We start from the raw sequence: 22,140 nt of genomic DNA, 5'->3' as shown, positions 1-22,140 counted from the left end.
CGGCTGTTTTGTAAGCAGCGCGGGGCACCGCTCTTAGAAGGCGTCCTTCGCTTCCGGTTCGTGGAAATGTATCGGGCAAATCGCTGGCTGGCACACGTGCCGCACTCGAAACTATTTCCGGCGTTTTCCACGAACCCGTTATTCTCGGCCGAGTTACCGGCAAATGGGTCGATGCACCGAGGAGAGAGAGAGAGAGAAAGAGAGAAGGCGCTGGACTGCTTCGGGTCTTAATTATCAGAAATCCATCCGAGTGGAGGATCATCGAACCCCGTGGCTGCTCGTCCATCAGCCAGCCCCCGGTATTCGGACGCCGCACAAAACCCTTTTCACCATGAAATTCCTCGAACGAATCTAATTATTTCTACGGCCCCGGAACAGCCTCGAAAACATCGGCCGCTGAAAGCTCCACCCCTCGTATAAACGTCATCCGGGTGGAAAAGCAGCGCAACCCTTTATCTAATAGTTCTTTGATAATCGAATGATTTGGATTTCGCGAAAGTCCGTTGAAAAATGATTGATGAACGCATTGAACACCGTCAAACCTGTTTTGTGGAAATCTGTTCTGGACGCTAATATTTCTTTGCTTTCAAATAAATAAATAATGATGAGTGAAGAATAATAACGAGGGAGGAAACAATAATAAGTAAAAAATAATAATGTGTATGGAAAGGATAGGAAGTAGAAATTAATAACGAGTAAGGAAACAATAATAAGTAAAAACTAATAACGAGTAAAAACGAAGAACGAATAATAAGTAATAATAATAATAATAATAATAATGAATAAGAAAACAGTAATAAGTAATAATAAATATAATAACGAATAATAAGTAATAAAAATAATAATGAATAAGAAAACAATAATAAGTAAAAAATAACAATGAGTAAGGAAACAATAATAAGTAAAAAATATTAACGACTAAGGAAACAATAATAAGTAAAAAATAATAACGAGTAAAAGCTAATAGCGAATAATAAGTAATAATCAGCAAAAAACAATAAAGAGTAAAAAACAATAATAAGTGAAAAATACTAAATAAATCGCTCTTTTTTCTTGTCAACAATGAGCCTTTGACAGACGCATCGTGGTGGGCGTCCACCGCGAGATAACTCGCGAATGGATTAAAAGAAAGTCGCGGTGCTTCCGACGGGCACAGTTCCGGTGAATAAAATGATACAAAATGCGCGAATGAAGCCGGCGTTCGTCGCGCGTCCGTCCCGTTAAAGTCTCGCGAGCGGATGGCCAGCGTAATTGGCCGGCGCGTGAGGATCAAGGGCCGTGATTAAAGGTGCGTCTCCATTTGTTTTGCAGGTGGGTCCGGCAGGGGGGAGGGTGAGGCAGGCTCGAACGAGATACCGAGTGGTAGAAGAGGCGGTGGTGGCGGTGGCGGCAACGTGGGCAGCGGAGGGGGCGGCGGAGGAGGAAGCATATTGGGGGTCGGAGGAGGCGGCGGCAGCGTCGGCGGGGGCGGCAGGAGCGGGTCCGGGGGTGGGGGCCGGTCGAGGGACGAGCCGAGGAGGCACACCCTCGGCGGCGATCACCAGCCCTCCCTGCATCATCAGCAGTTCAACGCGGCCCAGCAGCTGCACCCCCTTCATCCCCATCATCTGCCGCCGCCACACGGCCAGTACGGCACGCCGCCCACGCTCCACACAACCATGGATCTCGAGGTGAATCTTTGCTCCCGCAACATGTAAATACAGACATTCAACACTATCTCTTTACTATTTACGCTCTCTCACACGCCCTTTTCTGACGTTCTCTCTGTTTCTAATCTGTTTTGATTTTCTCTACTACCCCGACCAATCCCAGGACTGCTACCCCACGTTCAGAATGGTCTTTCACTGGCATATTTCACCGGGGTCTCGATTATTCTGCGGAGAAATGCTCGGCCGGCTCGGCAAATTATTCGCGAAGGTGCAACGGGTACGGTTAGGGTTGCCATCCGGCCGGAATTCGACCGGCCCGGCTGGAATTTTCGCCTTAAAGCCGGTGCAGGTATCGATCTCGACCGGCCTATCGGGAAGCCGGAGTTTCACGCGTTCCATTAATTATACGATAACTGAAAAATTAATTACGCGCAGATTAGTCGGCTTGATTCCCTAAAACGAGACAAGATATTATGCAGTGCAAAATGAAACAAAGATAATGTACCTTTATTTATAAGTATAAGCATTTATGCATATCGACATATTAGTTGTATATTTGCATTAAGAATTTGTGCAAAATTGTAAGAGCGTACGATAGTGAAGATTCGCTTTCATCAGTTCGCCACGTGTGTTTATCTCGTTCAAAGGGAAACAAGTACGAAAGTCGGCGAAAAAAGAACATAGAATCCATTAAAAAATGTGAGATCGATTCTTTACCATTTTTACATTAATCCGATGTTCGAAAGGTGGCAACCCAAGGTACCGTATGCGTAATGTCTTGAACGTGGAAACATGTGACACGCGCCGTTCTTCCTTGCAGCCACAGAAACGAACTAGCGACAAAGACAATTTCATTTTCTGTAATTCTGACTTTACTTTTACCATTGTAGCATCAATGAACAGCTGACATTCTCCTGATTAAAACCAACCCAAACACGACGTAAATCGGACCAGTTTAACTGATAATTAATCTACCGGGTGGGTCGAGTAACCCGCACACCTCGAACAACTTTCAATCGGTGCTTTCTACGAAAAATTGTTAAATACGTGACCTCAACGGCGAGTAGAGTTTCCTGTGAATGGAGAGGTTACCAAGTTCTCGAACTCGTCTAATTAAAAGTTAGTCCGAGAAGTGCGAGTTACGTGACCCATCCTGTATAATAATAAGCTCTTCGGTAAACGTGGTCCTATTCGCGTCGTGTTTGGACTCGTTTCAGCCGGAAGAATCTCAGCTATCCATTGGCGCAACAGTTGCAAAAGTGGGACGGAAGTTACTGAAAAGAAAATCGTCTTTCTTGCATTTTCCTTCGTGTTCACGGCGCGAACGATCGATCGTTGCTCGAGTAACTGTCCCGCCGGGCGGGGAATTTGAATTGCACGAGTACACCGTAAAAGATTCGGATTGGCGACGCGATTTCCGATCGATCGCGCCGGTGCGGTGGCCGTCGGTTAACTGTGCAGGGCGACCGCAACGTCTATTTTAACCTGACCCAGAATCATCGAGACGAGGCTGCGTTCTTCCAGGTGGTTTTATCTCTCACTTGCCCCTTGGTCTGGTCCCCGGCGTCCGCGGAACCGCAGGGGCTGCGAACGGTCGGAACGGAATCCCGGCGACCCGTGGGAATCGCGAGGAAAAGATGGCGGCGGCCCGGGGACGGTCGGGAAAAGCCGACCGTAAATCTCGTTGTCGAGGGAGAGAAAGAGAGAGAAAGGGAGCGTAGGAAAAAGCAAATGCATCGCGCGCGCCGCGACGGTAATACAAATTAGCGGATCGCGTGCGCTGATCTTGGCATCCGGCGACCGCGTCGGCGTCGGCGTCGGCGAGCGGCTTTAACGGACGTGTTCCGAGGTCAAGAACCGGTCGTTCAGAAGGGAAGAGGTTAATTAAGCCGCGTGTCCACCTACACCGCGCTGTTCACGGTTACTCGCCTACTCGAGCTGCCTTTCATCTCGCTTTTCTCTACCTGATCTTCCTCCCCGCGGTATTATCTCCGTTGAAAGCGCGCTGCTCCGAACGAAACCGCGTTAAGACCTGCCCCGGGGCCCTAATTGGCTGCTGCGTCGAATGAAACTTAATTGCATTCTCCGGATAATAATTAGCGGCCGATCGTGGCTCGATTGAAACTCGCGTCTGTCCACGATTTTCACGAGGAGGATCGCCGAACGGATTGCCATAAAAATTATTAGGATGTTTCGCTTAGGCGAGGTCGTCGTCCGTTCGCGTCGATGCGAAATCGGTTCCGCCGATCTGGGTTAATATGTTATTTGAATAATCGTTCCCGAGTAATTCTGTGCAAACAGTGGCCGAAGAGGGCCACGGTACATATTTCACGTCGCGAGCACGCCGGCAAATATTTGCGAACGGTCGAACTATTTCGGAGGTTCAGCGAGATAGCTCGTTATCCACGGCGGTGGGTGGGGCTGTTTGCGCGCCGGTGGGCGGGCCGGGCCGGGCCGCGGACACGTCAGCCTCTGCATTCCGCGACGCCGCTTTTTCCAAAATTTGCATTCTATAGCGTTGCCGCACACGGAGCCGAGTGCGGGCCGAGTCGTCTCCAAATCGACGATAAAATCACTCGAAAATTGTTCACCGAGGCTTCCGTGTGCGACAATTGGTGATCAATGTACACCGACACGCCCTCCTGCTCGATCTGTCCCCCCTCCACGGATGTTTTTCTTAATACTGCTCGATTTTACCTCCCGCCCCTGTCCCGAGTGGCCGCGCGAGCACCGTGGCCACGCCTACTCGCCCGATAACGCGACCCGCAACCTTGTCGCAACGATTTGTCCCGCGACAAGGATCCATGGATCGCGCGAGGAGGATCCAGGATCGGATCGACAAGATTGCTGGTCGTGGGAGATTCTTTGCAGGACTCTCGGACCCAACAACTGGGTCCGGCCAGCGAGCGGACGACGAGACCAGCCCACGATGCCGGATCGAACGCCACGCCCCCCCCTCTAACAGCCAGCGTGACCCTCCCACTCTCTTTTTTCTGCTCGATGCATATACACGCATATACATATACATTTATCTAACTGGTTTACTTGTGTGTGTGTTTCCGTGTACCCGCCGCCGGTAAACAGATGGGGACCAAGTCTCGCCAGAGAAAGGTAAAGCACACTCTACTGTCCTATTTTTTTCTTTCAAATCGTCTCTTTTTTTCGTTCTCGATCAACGTGTGTCCGATGCATGACCACTGTCTTTCGTACGTCTCGATGTGACCGCCATTTTACTTTTCACTCGGAGCCCAGGATGCCTCGCTACATGTCCACAGAACTGTTGACGCCTAACTGGCACACGCAGAGACCGATTTAGGTCCCATGCTTTTCCAAGGGATCACCGAGGGTCCCGTTCGCGCGCTTGTAGAGAGGCATCGCTGCGATTTAAGGAGCAACTCGGGCTGGAAAGTTCGACGAACGGGAGAGGGGGGGAGAACTTTCCAGCCGACGTTGACGACGGATTGTCGACGGAGCAGTTTACTGACTGGCGTTCGCAATTGTCTTTTCAGTCGCCTCTTCCGCGCGGTTTCCCGCCTCCCAATTCGGCGATGTTGTTCGATGACGACCCGGGCATCATGTCCGAGGTGGAGACATCGAGCACCGGATTTAGACGGGGTGGCAAACAGAGAAGCAGCCTCCCCGTCGTACGGACCCCCAGCAAGACTTTGGAGCGACCATTAGGTAACACACCAACCGCTCTAGCATTAGGATCGCCTTGTTGCTGCCTCCCCGCTCGAACCTCTTGTCGGACATGCCTGACGACACGATGCGTTTCTGTGGACGATTCCTTAGGTCTAGTGTTCCTGCAGTATAGGAACGAGACGAAGCGGGCGCTCCTGCCGAACGAAATCACGAGCATAGACACGGTCAAGGCGCTATTTGTCAGAAGCTTTCCGAAGCAACTCACGATGGAATACCTAGATAGTCCTCATGTCAAAGTTTATATACACGACAGCAACAAGGACATGTTCTACGAGCTCGAGGACCTCAGGTAACTACCAACAGAAACGTCGCTTTAATTCTCTGCCTGCCAGGATTCCAGTCATTTCTCTCACATTGTCCTCTGACTTGGAAACGAAAGTGGAAAACTTGGGAGGAGGAGCTAAGGTTGTTCGAGTCTCGCGACTCGTTTCTATGGTTGCTGATAATCGGCGACTGTAAAAACGAACCGCGAGACTCGAATAATCGTATCTCCTCTACCCAAGTTGTCCATTTTCGTTTCCAAGCTGAGGGCGGCAATGTCAGAGAAAGGAGTGTACCGTCGAACCCTAATCTGGAGCTGAAAGCGAACTGAGAATCATTCGGCGCCCTTCGACACTTTTTAGCTTATACAATAAATTATTTCAAATCGTCTCTCGGTTTTTAAACAAAAATATGAAGAATTTTAGAATAATTATATCTCCTCTTCCTAAATTGTCCATTTTTATTCACATATACAGTAATGTCTCTCTAATTGACGCTCAGATTGTGCACAAAAATGGACGATTTGGGAAGAGGAGATACGATTATTCGAGCCTTGAAGTTCGTTTTTATATTTGTTGACAATCGATAACCATAAGAAAACAAGCCACAAGGCTCGAACAATCGCATCTTGTCTTCCAAAATGATCCATTTTTGTGGACAATCTGAGCGCGAATTAGGGAGAAATTACTGTATTGTCTTTTTCTTCTGATGCGATGGCCTTTGATCTCGCAACCATGATAGAAATTCAATTCCGAACGTATCCTAATAGCTGAACCGAAGAAATAAGACATCTAGAGAAAATTGGAACAGTTCGCTGGAGTCCTGGCAGGGATTCGTGGCTCCCCGGATCAGGGTTCGCCGCGATCGGTAATCCGGGGGCGACGAAGCTCTCCGGTAAACACGGAGAATTCCGTCGGAGTCTACGTTACCAACCCGTTGGTCGGTCTCAATTTCAGATCTCATCTGCGAGACATACGGGATCGCAGCGTGCTGAGACTGTTCGAGAGCTCGGACGGCGTGACCGGGATGCCGGGCCCGCTGGGAATACCCAGCGGCGGATCAGGGCTGCCGCCGCACTGGGAGGATCAGAGCTACTTCAGCGAGCCGGAGTTCGACAGCGAGTACCAGCACCAGCACATCCACAAGAGCAAGGTGAGCGCAGCGACGACTCGTTTACAAAAGGAATTTATTCTCGTCAGCGCGTAATACTGTCACTCAACGATACAACCAGTAGTCCGCACTTACGCTACAATAAATACAATTTGCTGTTGGTCGTTGAAGCGCAACGCGTTGATCTCCGCGGTCGGTTCGAGGTTATCAGTCCTCGCTGTTGGACTCAGCAGACTCATCTTGGAGTGTATATATGTACTAGACTGGCGCCTTAACCGGTCTCTGCAATGGCCCGCTGAACTCCTGCGGTCAGCGTTCGATCACAGAACTCGTTAGACTCTTCTCGGAAACCCTGGACCAGGTCCTGATGACTCTGATCGGTGTCTAGAACGCCTTGCAAGCCGGCACAGCGGGGACGTGGAGCGCGCCGGAGTACAGTTTCTTCGGCACGGACCTCCAGGCCATGATCAATGCTTTTCTGAACGGTTCCTCGTCGCACCCGCCGCAGATGTCCATGACCATCTTCACCTCGGCCTCCGCAGGCTCCCTCTCGTCGTCCTTGTTCTCGTACTTGGGCAGTTGCAGGCCGAAGTTCGCCAGTCCGGAGAAATACTCGTTGTCCAGACCCTGGGAGATGTAGCCGTCGTCTACGATCAGGTCATCGGCCAGCTGAACCAGTCCCCTCTTCTTCTTGTCGGACTCTCGCTTCTCTAGCTTCTTATCCTCGGAGTCTTCTTTCGACACGAATGTCACCTGGAACGAGATGGGTTAGCTATTGTCGTCTTCAGGGGGTAGCCTGGACTAGTGCTATCACAGTTGCACTCTTAGGTAGACACCTGTCCTAAGTTAGCGAATAAGTTAGGGTCGTTCTAACGTCCTAAATTAGGGTCGGCATACCCTATTCTAGCATAGCTGACTGCGAATCCCTACCTTGTCGTCTACGTGCTCGCCCTCGGAGGCCTCAGCGGCGTCTCTTTTTCTCTTCTTGATCTCCCCAGCATCCTCCTCCAGGCCCTCGTCCTTCGGCTCTTCGTCGGAACTGACGGACATTTCGTCTTCGCGTTTGAACAGATTGCGATAGGACCCGTCGGCGAAACTGACCCCTGACCCGGGGATTCCGTTAGCCGAGGACAGTTGCTGGTTGCCGAATAGTTGTGTGATCTGGAGTGGGTACGCCGTCGGCATGACGGCTTCCGAATTAATTGGGGGCAACGGCTGTGGAGGTGGCTGCCTTGGGGCCAGGGCTGGGTGCCGCAGGGTGACCCCGCCCTGGACGATCTGCAGCGGGGAACCTGGGTTGATCTTCACCTGAAAGATTGCCAAAAGTCGAACGAATTCCTTGCGGGAAGCCGCGAGGTTTCAGTCTCTCACCTGTGTGTTGATTTGTCCTGCAGTTAGGAAGGGGTTCTGCGGAAGGGGTGGGCCGGTCACTGGTGGACGTGGTGTCGGCCTCGGCGTGTTGTTGGTCGTGTCGTGCTCGTAGTGGTGGGCGTGATGGTGTTTGTGGTCCTTGTGAGCCTTCCCGGCGGTCAACGCGACCCCGTATAATTGCACCATAGTCACCTCGCCGAGATAACCGCCAGACCCTGAAATAACAGTGATTCAGAAAGGTCGTCTGGTTCTTACGATGCAAAGAAAAAAAGGAGCCGGTTTTACTCACCTTTGGGCGCACCCTCGCCCTCGAGGAAACCGCCGCCCAGCTGTCGCTGCTCTTGTCCCGTGATCGCTATTCCACCCCCTTTGATCACGTGACCCACCAACTGTCACGAAAGAAAGATCTCATCAGGTTCTATCGATCGCGGCTGGACACGGTTAATTGTTCTCGTAAAGAGGGGCCGATCCGGCTCGAGAAAATTTATGGAAAAATTTTATTATGCCGGCCACCCCTGGCCGAGGGGACGGTGACAATAGAAGCTCTCTCGCTGATCCCCTAATAAACAGGTTCGACACGGTCCTTAGGGTCGGGGCCATCAAACGCTCGGACAAGCTGATCAGTTTCTCGTCAACGCTCTTGGCACGCGCGTCGATCGTTCTCTAATGTTTGCGTGCGTTTGAGATCAAGCTACCGTGTCTGCAGTCGCGTCTTACCGACGTTCGTATCCGCACGGGGAATACCAGAGTCTAAATCGCTGCTCAAGGTAAATCCTAGGATCATTTGACAATGTTTAAACAAGTTTGCGCAAACCTGGATAGCTTGCGTTTGGTATATTCGTTCAGAAAATGTAGTCCTTTGACACTGCTATCAATTTAGCTCGGGGTTTAGAATAGGTATTCGCAGACCAAATGCAACATAGGCGGTTTCCGAACGAGACCAACACACGCAAACGGAAGCTAATCCAATCAAATCTCGCGAAAGCCACATTTTCGCAATTATCGATTATCCTTCGGCATCGCGTTCGAGCCTGAAACGCGGAAGAGGAACATTGCAGATCAGTTTCCCGGGATATTGTTGCTTTGTTTTCGGAGCACGGCCGGGTGTAAGAGCCGGAGAATTCCGAACGCCCTGGCGATTCCATTCCAATCCTTTTACCGGCGGAACTAGCCGCCGTGTATATTTTTTCTCGCGCACGTCCGAGAGAATGCCAACGGTTACTTTCACGGTCAGCCGGCCATTCTAATTGACCAAGGTGGCGGTGGCCGTGTGCGCGCGCTTAACGACATTATTAAATTTTCCCAGGCAAAGCTTTGGGAAAGTAATCGCGCCGCGGCGGACTTTTTCAAGGCGAAAACCGATCGGGCAATCGGCGATCACTCACCCTGTTGTTGAACCCGCGACCCACGCGCTCGTCGTTGACCCAGATCTGCCACTCCCCGGTCCGGCCGTTCCAGCTTTGGCAGGAGTGATACCACTTGTTCAATCGCAGCGGATAATTCAATCTGAACAAGTTGTGCCCGTCCACGTTCATCATGAAGTAGGAGCTTCTCGCGGTGTTCGCCACCCAGACCAGGATGCCCCGCGGTTGGTCACCCACTGCGGCGTAAACGAGCCTCGGATCAACGACACCGTTGTCGACTCGGCGACGCGGAAAACGGTCGTATTAATTGCCTCTGTCCGTCGACCGGGACATCGCCGGAATTTTTCGATTTTACCGATCGATCCGTTCGTTGGTAAAGCGTCTTTTCTTCGCCGCGCGACGGCCGGGTCAAAGTTGACCCGCGGCAATTTATGCGAAAATCGACGTTTCGCGCGATTAGTATCGACTCCTCGGACTCGTCGACGCTCGCAGCTTGTCGACGCTCGTCGCTTCCGTTCCTTCCGGCGACGACCGGGTCAACTCGGACCCGCGGAAATGCGACGCAATATTCAATAACGCGCCCGTATCCCGGTGTCGTATTAGAAGGGAAACGAACGGCCACAGTCCGACACCGGTGGAAATCCTCGTTCGTTGAACGGTTACGCGATCGCCGGGAATTTTGAATAAATAAAACGGTTACTTAATAACGCCCGCGGCGCAACGATTAGTTATGAAACCGAGCCGCGGGGCCACTTTAATTTCGCCGGACTTTTGCTTTCGTCGCGTCGTCGCGGTCGTCCCCGCGTGCTTTAGAGAGAGAAAGAGAGAGAGAGAGAGAGATACCCGGTGAAAGGGAAACGAAAACTGGATTCGGGCGCGATTCTCACCTGCGTAGGAGAACAGCGGATGATCGTTCGTGTGGTTGTAGAACTTGGTCCACATGCACAGGGTGAACTCCTTCATGTCGGGCAGGTCCGTCTTGTAATGAATGTACTGCTCGCAGAAAGAAGAGTAAAAAAATATTGTTCGTCGATCAACCCTCGTGGTCGCGAAGCCCGTCGCGTTGTCAGCGGCTCGAAAAATTTCGCTGGAATTCGCCCTTGGCGGACACACGGCTATCGACCGAGCGACGTTCTACTAGGGAGCCGTGAACGCTAACGTGCCGCTGAATATTTGCATTTCGGTGTTCACGGTTGTTTAATCCCGACGCGAGAGCTGTAAGAGCGGTGATCCAACGGTGATCGAAACCACTGGAAGCCGTCTGGCCTGTCAATTATCCAATACCGCGATAATTAGCATCTACTTCAGCTACGCAACCGATCGATCCGGAGATTATGTGTTTTCCCTCTGTTCGAGTGGTTCTTTTCCACGGTTGGGAACGGGCCGGCCTGAAAAGGCGCGGCGGACTGGCGGCTGCTGTGGCGCCGATTCCCTTTCGCAGCGCGTCACCTTCTTCCCGGTTAGCTGAAACCGGTCGCTACCATCGCGGTTAATTGGCCATCGCACCGTCGAGCACGGCGGCCGTTCGAATCGAGATCACCGCGGAGAAAAAGTTGTCGACTCTGAGTTGCGAGTGATTCGTGACTAAATAGCTGTCTGGTATCATGTAACGCGATTGTACCCTAAGCGACGTTGGACGGTCAAGTCTCACCCGTGTTAGGCTGCTTTTACACTTGGCGCATTCGTTTCTTACGTTAAGTCGCTTTCGGAGTCCGGGGTCGAGTGGCGATGCAGCCTAAGACCTCTTTCGAGATGCTGAGCTTGTCTGGGGATGCCACGTTATAGCTCTTCTCGCGAATAAATTTGTCGTTTCTTTGCTTGGAAGTAGAGTGTCGTGTGGAGACGCAGCTTATGATTTTTCGGAGCAGGCTAGCTTCGAGTGGAGACGCGTTGTAATGTCCACTCTGCGTAATGGAGTCTTAAGAAGTTCGCGGAAGTCTGCTCTCGAGTGGAGACGCAGCATAACGCGTACTTTCATTAGTAGAATGCTGGTCTTTGTGCAAAATAAAAACCGTCTGCCTCGATTGCAAGACGTAGGAGCCAGGCGCAATCTTGTTTCTCTTCTAAATAATTTTCATAAGTTGACGCATCGATATTTTTAGTTTCTTTTCATTTTTTCACTATTCTATGTTTCGCCCAAAAACGCATAATATTATCACCGTAATGCATAAAATTCAACAGCTCACGAGTAGAGCTTGAAATTTGTTCTACATAACTAGACTGTTGAGACATGAGATCAATTTCACAACATTATTACACTGTTTTCAACGCAACATTTAATATATGCTTTTTACCATCGTCACGGAAAATGTTTATTTTGCATAAATCCTCGAAATTCGTGAAAGTATGCTTCTCGAGGGGAGATGCAGCGTAACAGCTACCCTCGAGTGTGCAGCTCCGGAAATTTGCTCTGAAAATGGCGACACGCCGTAAGAGCTGCTCCACGGAAAAACGATCGCTCAATATCGTAAAAGTCCGGTCTCGAGTGGAGACACGGCGTAACACCGCGTAGAATTTGGAGGGGACAACACCCCGGTTGTAGATAGGCAAGCTTCCGTGTTTAGGTCCGTTGCGCAACGCTCGATCTCGCCGGAGATCCGTCGATCCCCGGCGCGAACAACGCAAGGTCTTCACCGTGGTTTCCTAACCCGTGGTTACGCACGCGTCACGCAACGCTCGATCGATCGGCGAAACCGGAAACGCCTGGAATCGTTCGCCCCGTGAAAGGACGCGATACACTCTCCCCGCGCCGCACTCGAGCGGCAACAACGGCCCGGAAGATCACGCGAAGTACCTCGATCGCAAATTGCTTCGAATCGTGATTGCAGCCGTTAATTGTCCCGTGAAACGCGACGATGTCCTCTCGAGAGGATCGATCGAAGGCTGGAAAACTGCAGACCGGGCGGCCCCGTAAAAACCGACCGGACGGAACAAGCCTTAGGCCGCGTATCCGCTTTTGATTTGGACGAAGTTATTCGTCGAACGGTTTTGTCGGTCAATGCAACTTTGACGCGGCTCGTGGTTCGATTCGCGCACCTGCTGGAGTGGAAGAATCGACAGAACAGAGAGCTTTGGGCTTCGGTTACATTTTGGATCTGGACAGAGCTCTTTCCGAATTAATTTGGCCATACCCAGGGTGTCCGGCAATGGTGGTGCAGTCGTGGAGGGGGTGATTCTATTTAAAAGATCAAACCGAAAATAAAGAACAACGTTTTTTCAGTTGAGGCTTCGTTGTGAAAATCTGCTTTGAATATTCAGCATTTTTAACAATTTTTGCAGTAGTGAAACTAGTTACATGTCTTATCTTCATTTAAATCCATTCTAAATCCAAATTAGTAATATAGTACATCATGTTGGTACTGATTATATTAGTACTATTTATAAGTGACATACGACTTCTTTCGAGATTCATAGATCAAAAATCTATTCCTTATTTTCGATTTGTTTTTTCATGTAGAATTACCCCCTTCTCGGTTGTACCACCGATGCTGTGACACACCAGTGTCACCCCATTAAAAATTCTATTTACCTAGCAATAATTACTCTTCAATCTTCAATCAGGTTTTATAACAAACTTATACTATTATTTACTTTGATAATAAAAATTCATTTAACTCGCATTACCCCCGCGTGACCAATTAAAATGAAATTTTTCATAAAACTAACTTCCAATTAAATTTTCCGTAAAACTAACCTCTAATTAAATTTTTAATCAAATCAACCGGAAAATTGTGTTGCCTCGAAGAAAGCAACAAAACGGAGAACCTTAAGCTGCGTCTCCACTTCAGATCTGGACAAACTTCGTCCCGATGTAATTCGATCGTACAATGCACCTTCGACGATGCGCGTTAACTGGAACCTATACACCGGGTGGTCCAAGAAAATGGTTCGCCTCGGAGTTAAAGTTCCCTTTGGCCTTGATCCGAGGAGGATCGCGAAGTGGGTCGTCGTCGGTTATCCGCGAGGGCACGCACGGGAAGTCGAGCACCGTTTTCTCCTACTTTCGTTGCCGTCGCGATCCGTGTCATTTTGCTCGCGGCCGGCCGCTCTCGACCGTGAAGCCGGCGTCGGAGGCGCGCGAGCCGGAGAATTCCGACGAGGAGCGGAAAGAATCCGCGGCGAGCAGCGGATTCCCGTTATCCTCGGCCATCGAACACCTGTCGCCCGAACGTCTTTCGTCACGCCGTCTTTTGTCCGGGCTTTTTCCTGTCCCCGGCGTGTGAGAAAACCGATCCCCTTCCTTCCCCCTAGATTCCGCGATGTTTCACAAGCGTTGCATATTTCTTTTTCGAAAACCGCGCGCTTTTCGATGAATCACGCCGGCATCTTTGTGGAGGCGTGCTCGTTAGACCGGGGAAATTGGAAATGCAAACAATGCATAACGATCGAACGTTAGCTTTTTTTCGCGCCGATAAAAAGCGCGACGTTGCTCGGGTGATTGCTTCTGAAAAGATCATGGGAAATACCTCGAAGTACAATTGTTGCCGCATGGTGACCTTGTAGATGGCACATTTGTCCCGCTCCTCCGTCAGCAACGGCGAGCCGTCGAATTCGAACAGCACCTGACTCGGCGGCGATTCGTAGTCCTGATAGAGGATGCTGGGTGACGGCTGCGGCAACGATGGTCGCCATGCCGTCGCTATGGCGTCCACCCCGGCTGCAGCCATCGCGGCGCACGCTAAAACTATACTCAGCGCCATCCGTTCGCTCTCGATCTGCGAACAAAGTTGCGCGAAACTGAGATCCGAAATTCCGTCGAAAACTACGCTGTCGTTTTTCGAAATCGGCACGTTCCGCGTCGGAGATAATATCGCGCGGGAACGTGCTCCCTGTAAAAAAAAAAACAGAGAGGAAAGTGTGCAGCAACGCGGCGGCATTTTTCGCGCTGCGAATTTCTCCCGCCGTCGGCGGCCCGATTGTTTCTCCCCGCTCTTTTTTTTCCGCGGCGAGCGCCGAAAACCGATAAAACCAGACGCCGGGTTGCGTTAAACGTTACATTGTTACACGTCTTTCCCCTTTGCGAAATCCAATTCACGGCACCGGAACGATATCGCGCGATAGAAATCTGAATTTCGATCGATCCGCGCGCGCCTTGTGCACGCACACACATACGCGCGCGCGCGCGCGTGTGAGGCAACCGCCGGGAATCACGGAACCGCGGACGCGTTCGTTTCCTCCGAAAATTCCTTTTCCGCCGGCCGCACGTTGTCGACGATTTTTCCGGCGGACGATTTTTCCTATCGATTCCGCGCCGCGCCGCGCCGCTCCACTTTCTATCGGCGGATCGCGCGCCGCGATCGACCGCGATTTATTTGGATTTCCTGAGCGGTCGGTGTAATCGCCTCGATCTATCCCGCATAAATTTTCCGGGCATTTAGACCGAGCCTACTATCTCCGGCGTTCATCGTCGTGTCGTTTGTACAATCGACGCGATCGTTAGCATGCGGCCGGTAATGAGGCGAAATTACAGAAGCACGGGCCTGGCACACTTGTGATTAACGGGGCGCGGAAGTTTCTTGGAACACGTGTTATCCCGGCAGAAGCCAGAGAAAGCGAAGCACATTTTCGTTTTCTTTCCTGCCGATCCCAGTGAAGCAGAAACGAGAAGTGACTGCGGAGAACGTGTTCCATCGGTACGAAAACAGGCGGCGTTTCTTTCTTCGCCGGACACCGAATCGTGGGAGACTTCGCGCGGATTCGTGCTCGGTTCATTTTTTTTCTTTTCGACAACGAAAATCGCGCGGGCTGGCCTAACTTTCCCCTTTCGAAATTGTAAAAGGTAACTGTGGAACTACGCGGCGTGCAATTAACCGGGGCCTAGCATCGATATTTCCGAAGGGGAACGTTCAAAGCGGCTCGAACCGCCGCCAATTTAAATTACATCCACTGCGAAGGCCGGCGGACCATTGATCTTCCCGTGGATTTATTTTCATAGAAAAGTTCGCCGCTCGAAAATTCAATTAAACCGGCCCCTGACAAAGCCCCGGAACACCCCGGCGCGAGAGAAAATGCAATTTCCCCGGTCGGAAAACATTTCCCGGAGACAAAACCCGCGGCCATTTTCATCAGCGACCCCAGCGAACCGCGAAGATCAACCGCCACGGAACGGTGGAATCGCGTGGCAAGACAAAAGAGTCGCTGGAAAGCTTACCGCGATCTAGGAGAGCCCTTTTGTCCCTGCTTGGATCGCCTCCCTGGATCCCTCTAGATCCTTCTCGGATCGGTTACGCTCGCGGCGATTTTCGAATCGATTCTCGTGGAACGGCGAGCCTCGGGGACGATCGCCGGTCGGTAGATCGGAGGGCGAGATTCACTTAGTCGAAGGGACAGGATCGAGAGTAATCCTTGATCCCGGAGAAGGTAGATCCTCGCGGTCTCGAAACAGAAAGGTAACTGTCCGGCACGTTCTCCACGGCGTAGGCCTGGTAAACTCGCAAGAGGTGTGCACACGCCTCCTACCCGCGTCTCGTGTTCACCTTTTTCTCTTTCTCTCTTTATGCCGGACGGCTGATCCAATCCCCCGATGATCCAACGATCCCGTCGCGTCCCGTCGATCACCAGTGCATGGATAAGTTTCTCGATTTAGCGGGTCAGTCGAGCGGACGATCGTTTCCCTACCCAGGCTCCAGGCTCGTTAGCAAATTCGTTTAGACAGACCGGCGGATTTTCACTGCGCCCTAATCATCTTTATCGGATCCGCAACGCTTCTTTAGCGTTCGTCCAGTTTTTATAGTCATTTTCCGCCGGACGAGTCCCGGGGAATTTTTACATTTTTTAAAAAGTGGTCTTGCACCAGTTTCTTGATTTTTTTATCTGTCGTTTTTGTACTTTGCTTCAGTGATTTTATGGCAATTCTTCTCTTAGCGATTTCTACGATTCCGTTCGAACAAGAATTTCTGCACTTTTTAATGCATTTTGTTTTTAAATGTTCTTTCATCAATTTTTCTGAATCTCTATATCGACCCATTTTTATATATTTTTAGCAATTCAATACGAATGTTTCACTTGGGAATTTCCACGATTCTCTTTCGAACACAATTTTTCTGCCATCTTCCAGTTTTTCCTAAAATTTTCCCATTTGTACAGCATCGTCCCCACTGGTTCCTATATTATTTTACTTGTATTCTGATTTTTATTCCATATAATTTCTACTTTCTTTCCTTGGGATTTTTTCGTTCCCAAATTATTTTTCTTCACCAATTTTTCTGCATTTCTTTATGTATCCATTTCTATACATTTTTGGCAATTTTATACGAATTTTTTCACTTGCGAATTTCCACGATTCTCTTTCGAACACAGTTTTTCTTCCATCTTCCAGTCTACCATAGATCTTTCCCATTTGTACAGCATCGTCCCCACTGGTTCCCATATTATTTTACTTTTATTCTGATTTTTATTCCATATAATTCCTACTACTTTCTTTCCCTGGGATTTTCCTATTCCCATATTATTTTTCCACTCCCTCTGTCCACATCGTTCCACTATATTTCCTCTCTAGTTATACTTTACTGGTTTCTATATCATTGCAGCAGGGCACCGTGCACCATTTCCTATATTCCCTAGACGTCTCTCATCGTCCAATAACCGTCTTTCATCATTCACCGTATATACATACATATAATTCTCCTTAGGGCCCCATAGGGATTCGAACACCACCCTGCGCCACGTCGCCGCAGGCAGTCACGCTATCAGCGTCGCCAGAACGCGTCTTCCTATATTATGACACTCTATCTTATTGTCTTATAAATCACGCAACCACCATCTTCGCGTCCTGCATTGTTTAATAGAACTTTCCACGATTTTCACCGTATACCAGACAAAATTTCACGTTGAATTTTATTTTATGCTTTATTATTCGCCGTCGGGGCTACATTTACGGAGCACTAAAAGCAGCTGTTTCATATCTCGCTTGTGAAAGTAACAATAAAACATTTATTCCGATAAGTGGCACGTACGTTGAATAAACAACTCGCATACGTATCTCAGCAATCCGAATAATCGTAAATTAACACAGTTCGACGCCAGTTTCTGATTTCATCTCTTAGCATTCCTGAGATTATAACAAAGTGTCTGCGAGAAATTTGTACACTCTATTCTTTATTCGGGCATATATTGCAATAGAAATCGTGCAAAGTTTAAGTACGTCAAATATTCTGATTTTTATGAAACAATATACATCGGTAGTTCCAGCGTTAAACAGTTATTTCGACAGGTTCCTTAAATCCAGCAATGAGATCTCATTGATCGACGCGGATATTGCTTCTGTCCTTCGAAAAGAATTCTTTCCGAGAACGTGTCTTGCGTAAAAGTCCTCGAACAGAGACCTGCGTGTTCGAAAGATGATAATTGGCAGAAAAAAGATCGGCAATAGTTGTGAATCACGCCCATGGGTTGCGGTAGGCGATATGTGTGTCACTGTGCCGGCGCCAGTGCAGTACAAAGGGTCCAGTTCACGGCGGCCGTCTCTTTTATTTCTCTGTTTCGCCGCGGCCGGTAATTGTTAAAGGGGAACTGTTGCAAAATTTCGCTCGGAGGTCCGGCCAAAGTGTTCCGAGGTCGAGCCTCCTCACCGGAGAAATCCAGGGCTCGTCTCGATCCGATCGCTTAATCCTCTTGAACGAGCTGGCTGACCTCTGACACCGCGTTATCCGCGTCCAGAATCGGCGTCCTCTTCCTTCCAGCTTTCTCTGATCCCGGGCGAACGTTGGGCGACTTCGCCGCGCGATCAGGAACTTGTCGATCGTGGATTTATCGATCCGAGACTTCCTTCCTGATCCAGGCCGATTGAATTCGTCAGCGATAATCGGCAGAAAACGGGGCGCGATCGGCGATCTGTCATCTCTTAGAAACCGCGACTTTCCTCGCCGTAGAGATTTCGTGGACGCCGAACGAATTCGAAAGCGACGATTTCCACGCGGCATTGTTAATGGCGGGAAACCGTCGCGAATTCAAACCGCGTTTTCCTCCGCCACGACGGTAGGAAATCGTGCGAATGAAAAAAGGCCCGCGAGAAAGGACGAACGCGAGCGACATTAATTCCGGCCTGGAGTTGCATTTCTGCGGCGAGCCTCGTTCGATCGTACACGCGGATCGACTTTCATTTTCCAGGGTGAGTCTTCCTTTCGCCGTGGCGTTCATTCTCCAGCCGGTCCTTCCTTCCGGTGGAGAAAGGAGGCGCCGGTAGACGACGCGACAAAAAGCAGTACTACCGAGAGGGAGAAAGGCCCCTGCCTCTCTGCGTCTCCGTTCGCACCTTCTCCGAGGAGGGAGCCGATTATTTTTCTCTCTCGGCCAACATATTTTCGAACCGGGTCCTCCCCTCCAGGCACCCACGGTTTACTCGCCGATACTTTCATCTGCGTCGCGAGTGTCGCGACTTCCGGTTCCGATGCGATTCTATCCGCCGGGTGTCCTCGATCATGTAACATACCGGTTTTCTATTATCATTGGTAGATGGAGAAAATTCTGTTCCATGAGGAAACTGCAGAAGCGCTGCGCTCGTTATCCGCAAAACAACCTCAACAGGTTGTTCCAACGGTTCAGATTTTAATTCTGATGGCCAGGCTGTATTAGTTTTTAATTATATCGAGGGCATTGGGGTCAGTGTATCATTTCGGTCATATATTTTCAGTGTACCGAAATATCATTTCTGTAACACCCTGTATATGGACAGTCACTTTTATAGCACTCTGTAGGTCTCAACATTAAATTCCATACTTTATATTATTTTTGCCTGATGTTTAATCAAATTATAAAACTGTATGTCTTACAGAAAATAATTCCTGTAATATTTTTTAAATTGTGAGCCATTTCTGGAGCACCCTGTAGTCTCCAAATTAAATTTCCAACTTTATATTATTTTTGTCTGATGTTTAATCAAATTCTAAAACTGTATGTCTCACAGAAAATAATTCCTGTAACATTTGTTACATTGTGAGCCATTTCTGGAGCACCCTGTAGTCTCAAAATTGAATTTCAAACTTTATATTATTTTCGTCTGATGTTTAATCAAATTCTAAAACTGTATGTCTTACAGAAAATAGTTCTTGTAACTTTTTATATATTGTCAGCCATTTCTGGAGTACCCTGTAGTCTCAAAATTAAATTTCCAACTTCACATTATTTTCGCCGCATCTGTAATCATCTTCTAAGCCTGTGTATCTTACAGGAAATAGTTTCTGTAACATTTTGTGTATCGTAAGCTACTTCTGGAACACCCTGTAATCTCAAAATTAAATTTCTAATTTCGCATTATTTTCACCCGATGTTCAATCAACTTTTGAATCTATATATCCTGCAATAAATAATTCCTGATTTATTTGTTAAAATCGTAAGTCACTTCTGTAGCACCCTGTAGTCTGGACGTTAAATGTCCACCTCCGATGCAGTATCTTTTCGAGTGAAAACGAACTTCTTAACTTCGTCAACAACGTTTATAAAATTTCGTTTCGGTGCAGCGCTTTTGAATGGTCCTGTACAATTTCCTCGGTTAATCTACGATCGCGGAAAAACCGTGTTCCAAGTTTTCACCAGATCTTTCCTTACACGAGTCCGGGTCCGCAAATGGATTAGCCAAGAGCGGTCTTTGTTTGGCTTACCACGGGGGCCGGTCCTGTTACACCGCTGCGCTGCCGGGCACGCATGTAACAGATGCGTCGTTGCGCAACTCGGGAATGCCACATCCGTTGTTCGGCTCTCGGGTCCAGCGGCCGTTCGACCAGGATGTCTGCCCGTCCCGAAACTTTCACCGGTTCGTGAACGTTTCTCAACGCGATTGGTTACGTGTCGCGTGTTCGACGCTCGACCGCCGCGAGATTCTCGGCCGGGTCGGCCAATAACGACCCTGAAATTCAGTTCTCGGTCTCGTTCTAGGACAGTGCCGTGGCTCTTATCTACCATCTAGAGATCTATAGAGGCTGCCTGGCGGTGCAACGACAGCGAATTTCGGTTTCACCGGCGCGATCCACTTTCACTTTCACCGAAACACCGGCTGAACGGCCGTAGCCCTTTTTAGGGCATGTGTCATCCTTCTCCTCGCATTTTAACGTCGCAGGCTTCGACTTCTATCGACCGCAACTTCAGAAATTAGATTTAAACGCTCGCAGTCTACAATCCTAAGCGTCATTGTCATCTTAAACAGTAACATTCACCCGCAAAATTGTGTAAAATAATCTATCCGTCGATAGCTGGCGCTGCGGTAGCTCTTCCAAGATGGCGGACCTCGAAATTCTTTTCCCATCGATTATTCCATCTTCCGAGAAGTTTCCGCAGAATATTGTTCGACAAATACTTTTGTTCACTCGGGCTTTGTTATAAAATCTGCACAAAGTTCGTAAAAACGTGGTAATAGCTTCTTGAGAAACGGTCGAACCTTCGAGGTGGGCGTCTCCGTTGCTGCGAGAATGTACAGTGCCCGTTTAAATCGGACTTCTTGCGGCGCATGCAAAGCGGATTGAACGAGAACAATGCCGGGTTTAGGAGCCATCGAAGATCAATTAAGCGGCGATATTCCGGGAGGCGGAAGTTGCCGGGAGACGTCGCGGCCATTTTACATAATGGACAGCGAACAGATTGCACAATAATTATGGCGGATAGACGCGCAAGAAGTCTCCGGGAGTATTGATCGCGACGCGAACGACACCGTATCTGGGTTGAAACCGGGCGACATTCCGGCTCCCCCCCCCCCCCCGGCGATCTCTGTCGATCGCCCCCGGGCGAACGATCCATGGGATCGGAGGTCCTGTTACCGAAACGAGAAAGCCGGAGAAATAAAAATTACGCGATGTGTCGCAAATGATCGCGTTCCAGCTGGTTCGCGTTACTTACGTGATCTATCGCGGCCGCGATCGAGTTTCTCGAAACGCCCGTGATCCACGTAACGATCATTAGCCGAGCCCCGGTATCGGGGACTCCGGTAATGCCAGCTCGTGGCAGATTAAATATCCGATTTAGTCGTGATTGGCCCGGATCGCGTGGTAATTACAATCTTTCCTGCCCGGCCTTTTGTGGTACAGGGCGTTTCATTGTTATCGAACGACTACGCCTTCGCCGATCGTTAATTCCCGAGGACTGCGATGTCATTAGACAAGAACGTGATTAGCCTTTAATGCGAACGCGCCCGTAAGTGTGGGTGTTATGATTCCAACATGTGCGTCGACAGGGCGTCTCATAATTAGCGGTCCGGGAGGGGTAATTAATAAAATGATGGTCTTGATGGTCTTGCTGGCTTTTAATTCGTCGATCTTGTAATTGTGAAGTTAGTCGGAACAGCTTGAAGAATTTTAAATCAATCGTTGCCGTTTATTTTCTGTCGATTCTTGAAAACTTTTAACTTGAAAATAAATTTCATTCGTAAATAAAATTGTACAGATAATTAAACTTACGAATACATGCGATCGAACAATCGAGACTGATAATTCAAGAATCGTTAACAAGATTTGTACAATAATTGAAGATAAAATGGAGATTGTGAAATATTAGTGGGTTCTGGAGCATGATATTTTCATATATTATATACATTTAAATATGTATTTTTATTCTATTTTTTATAATAAATACAGATCAAACGAAAGATAATCAAATTCACAGGATTGCTTAGTACGTAAAATATGTAAAATGTACGGGGTGTTTGATAAGTAACGGTTCAGCATCCGACTGAAGATCTTCGATTTTATTGATCCACA

The 22,140-nt window shown here is 49.1% G+C and overlaps 2 protein-coding genes across 20 annotated transcripts in view; one reads left to right on the top strand and one right to left on the bottom strand.

Annotated features, from left to right (window-relative positions):
* Positions 1-22,140, top strand: part of LOC117220943 (uncharacterized) — a 162,209-nt gene that overhangs the window by 110,692 nt on the left and 29,377 nt on the right. For 18 of the 19 annotated variants that reach the window (XM_076522080.1, XM_076522090.1, XM_076522086.1 and 15 more), the window contains 5 exons: positions 1,312-1,670; positions 4,734-4,760; positions 5,159-5,330; positions 5,442-5,640; positions 6,569-6,764. In XM_076522080.1, coding sequence (XP_076378195.1) covers positions 1,312-1,670; positions 4,734-4,760; positions 5,159-5,330; positions 5,442-5,640; positions 6,569-6,764 — 953 coding nt within the window. The remainder of the gene's footprint in view (positions 1-1,311; positions 1,671-4,733; positions 4,761-5,158; positions 5,331-5,441; positions 5,641-6,568; positions 6,765-22,140) is intronic. The other variant, XM_076522083.1, reaches the window with a different exon arrangement.
* b6 (pentraxin-related protein b6) lies at positions 6,782-15,879 on the bottom strand. The gene is made up of 8 exons (XM_033471443.2): positions 15,609-15,879; positions 13,924-14,172; positions 10,345-10,450; positions 9,479-9,693; positions 8,383-8,482; positions 8,094-8,308; positions 7,653-8,030; positions 6,782-7,475 (listed from the first exon to the last, which is right to left on the bottom strand). The coding sequence occupies exons 2-8, from the start codon at positions 14,155-14,157 to the stop codon at positions 7,107-7,109; spliced, it is 1,617 nt and encodes a 538-aa protein (XP_033327334.2). The 5' UTR covers positions 14,158-14,172; positions 15,609-15,879; the 3' UTR covers positions 6,782-7,106.

This window comes from Megalopta genalis, chromosome 5, assembly GCF_051020955.1.
Source record: "Megalopta genalis isolate 19385.01 chromosome 5, iyMegGena1_principal, whole genome shotgun sequence".
Lineage (NCBI taxonomy): Eukaryota > Metazoa > Arthropoda > Insecta > Hymenoptera > Halictidae > Megalopta > Megalopta genalis.
Note: the sequence above shows the minus strand (reverse complement) of the source record. Positions and strands in the feature narration are given on the sequence as shown.

Coding starts and splice junctions, on each gene's coding strand:
- b6 (XM_033471443.2), bottom strand. CDS start 14,157: ATGGCGCTGAGTATAGTTTTAGCGTGCGCCGCGATGGCTGCAGCCGGG. Junction 10,451..13,923: donor GGCAACAATTGTACTTCGAG/GTATTTCCCATG, acceptor TTCTGCGAGCAG/TACATTCATTACAAGACGGA. Junction 8,483..9,478: donor GTCGCGGGTTCAACAACAGG/GTGAGTGATCGC, acceptor CTTTCGTGACAG/TTGGTGGGTCACGTGATCAA.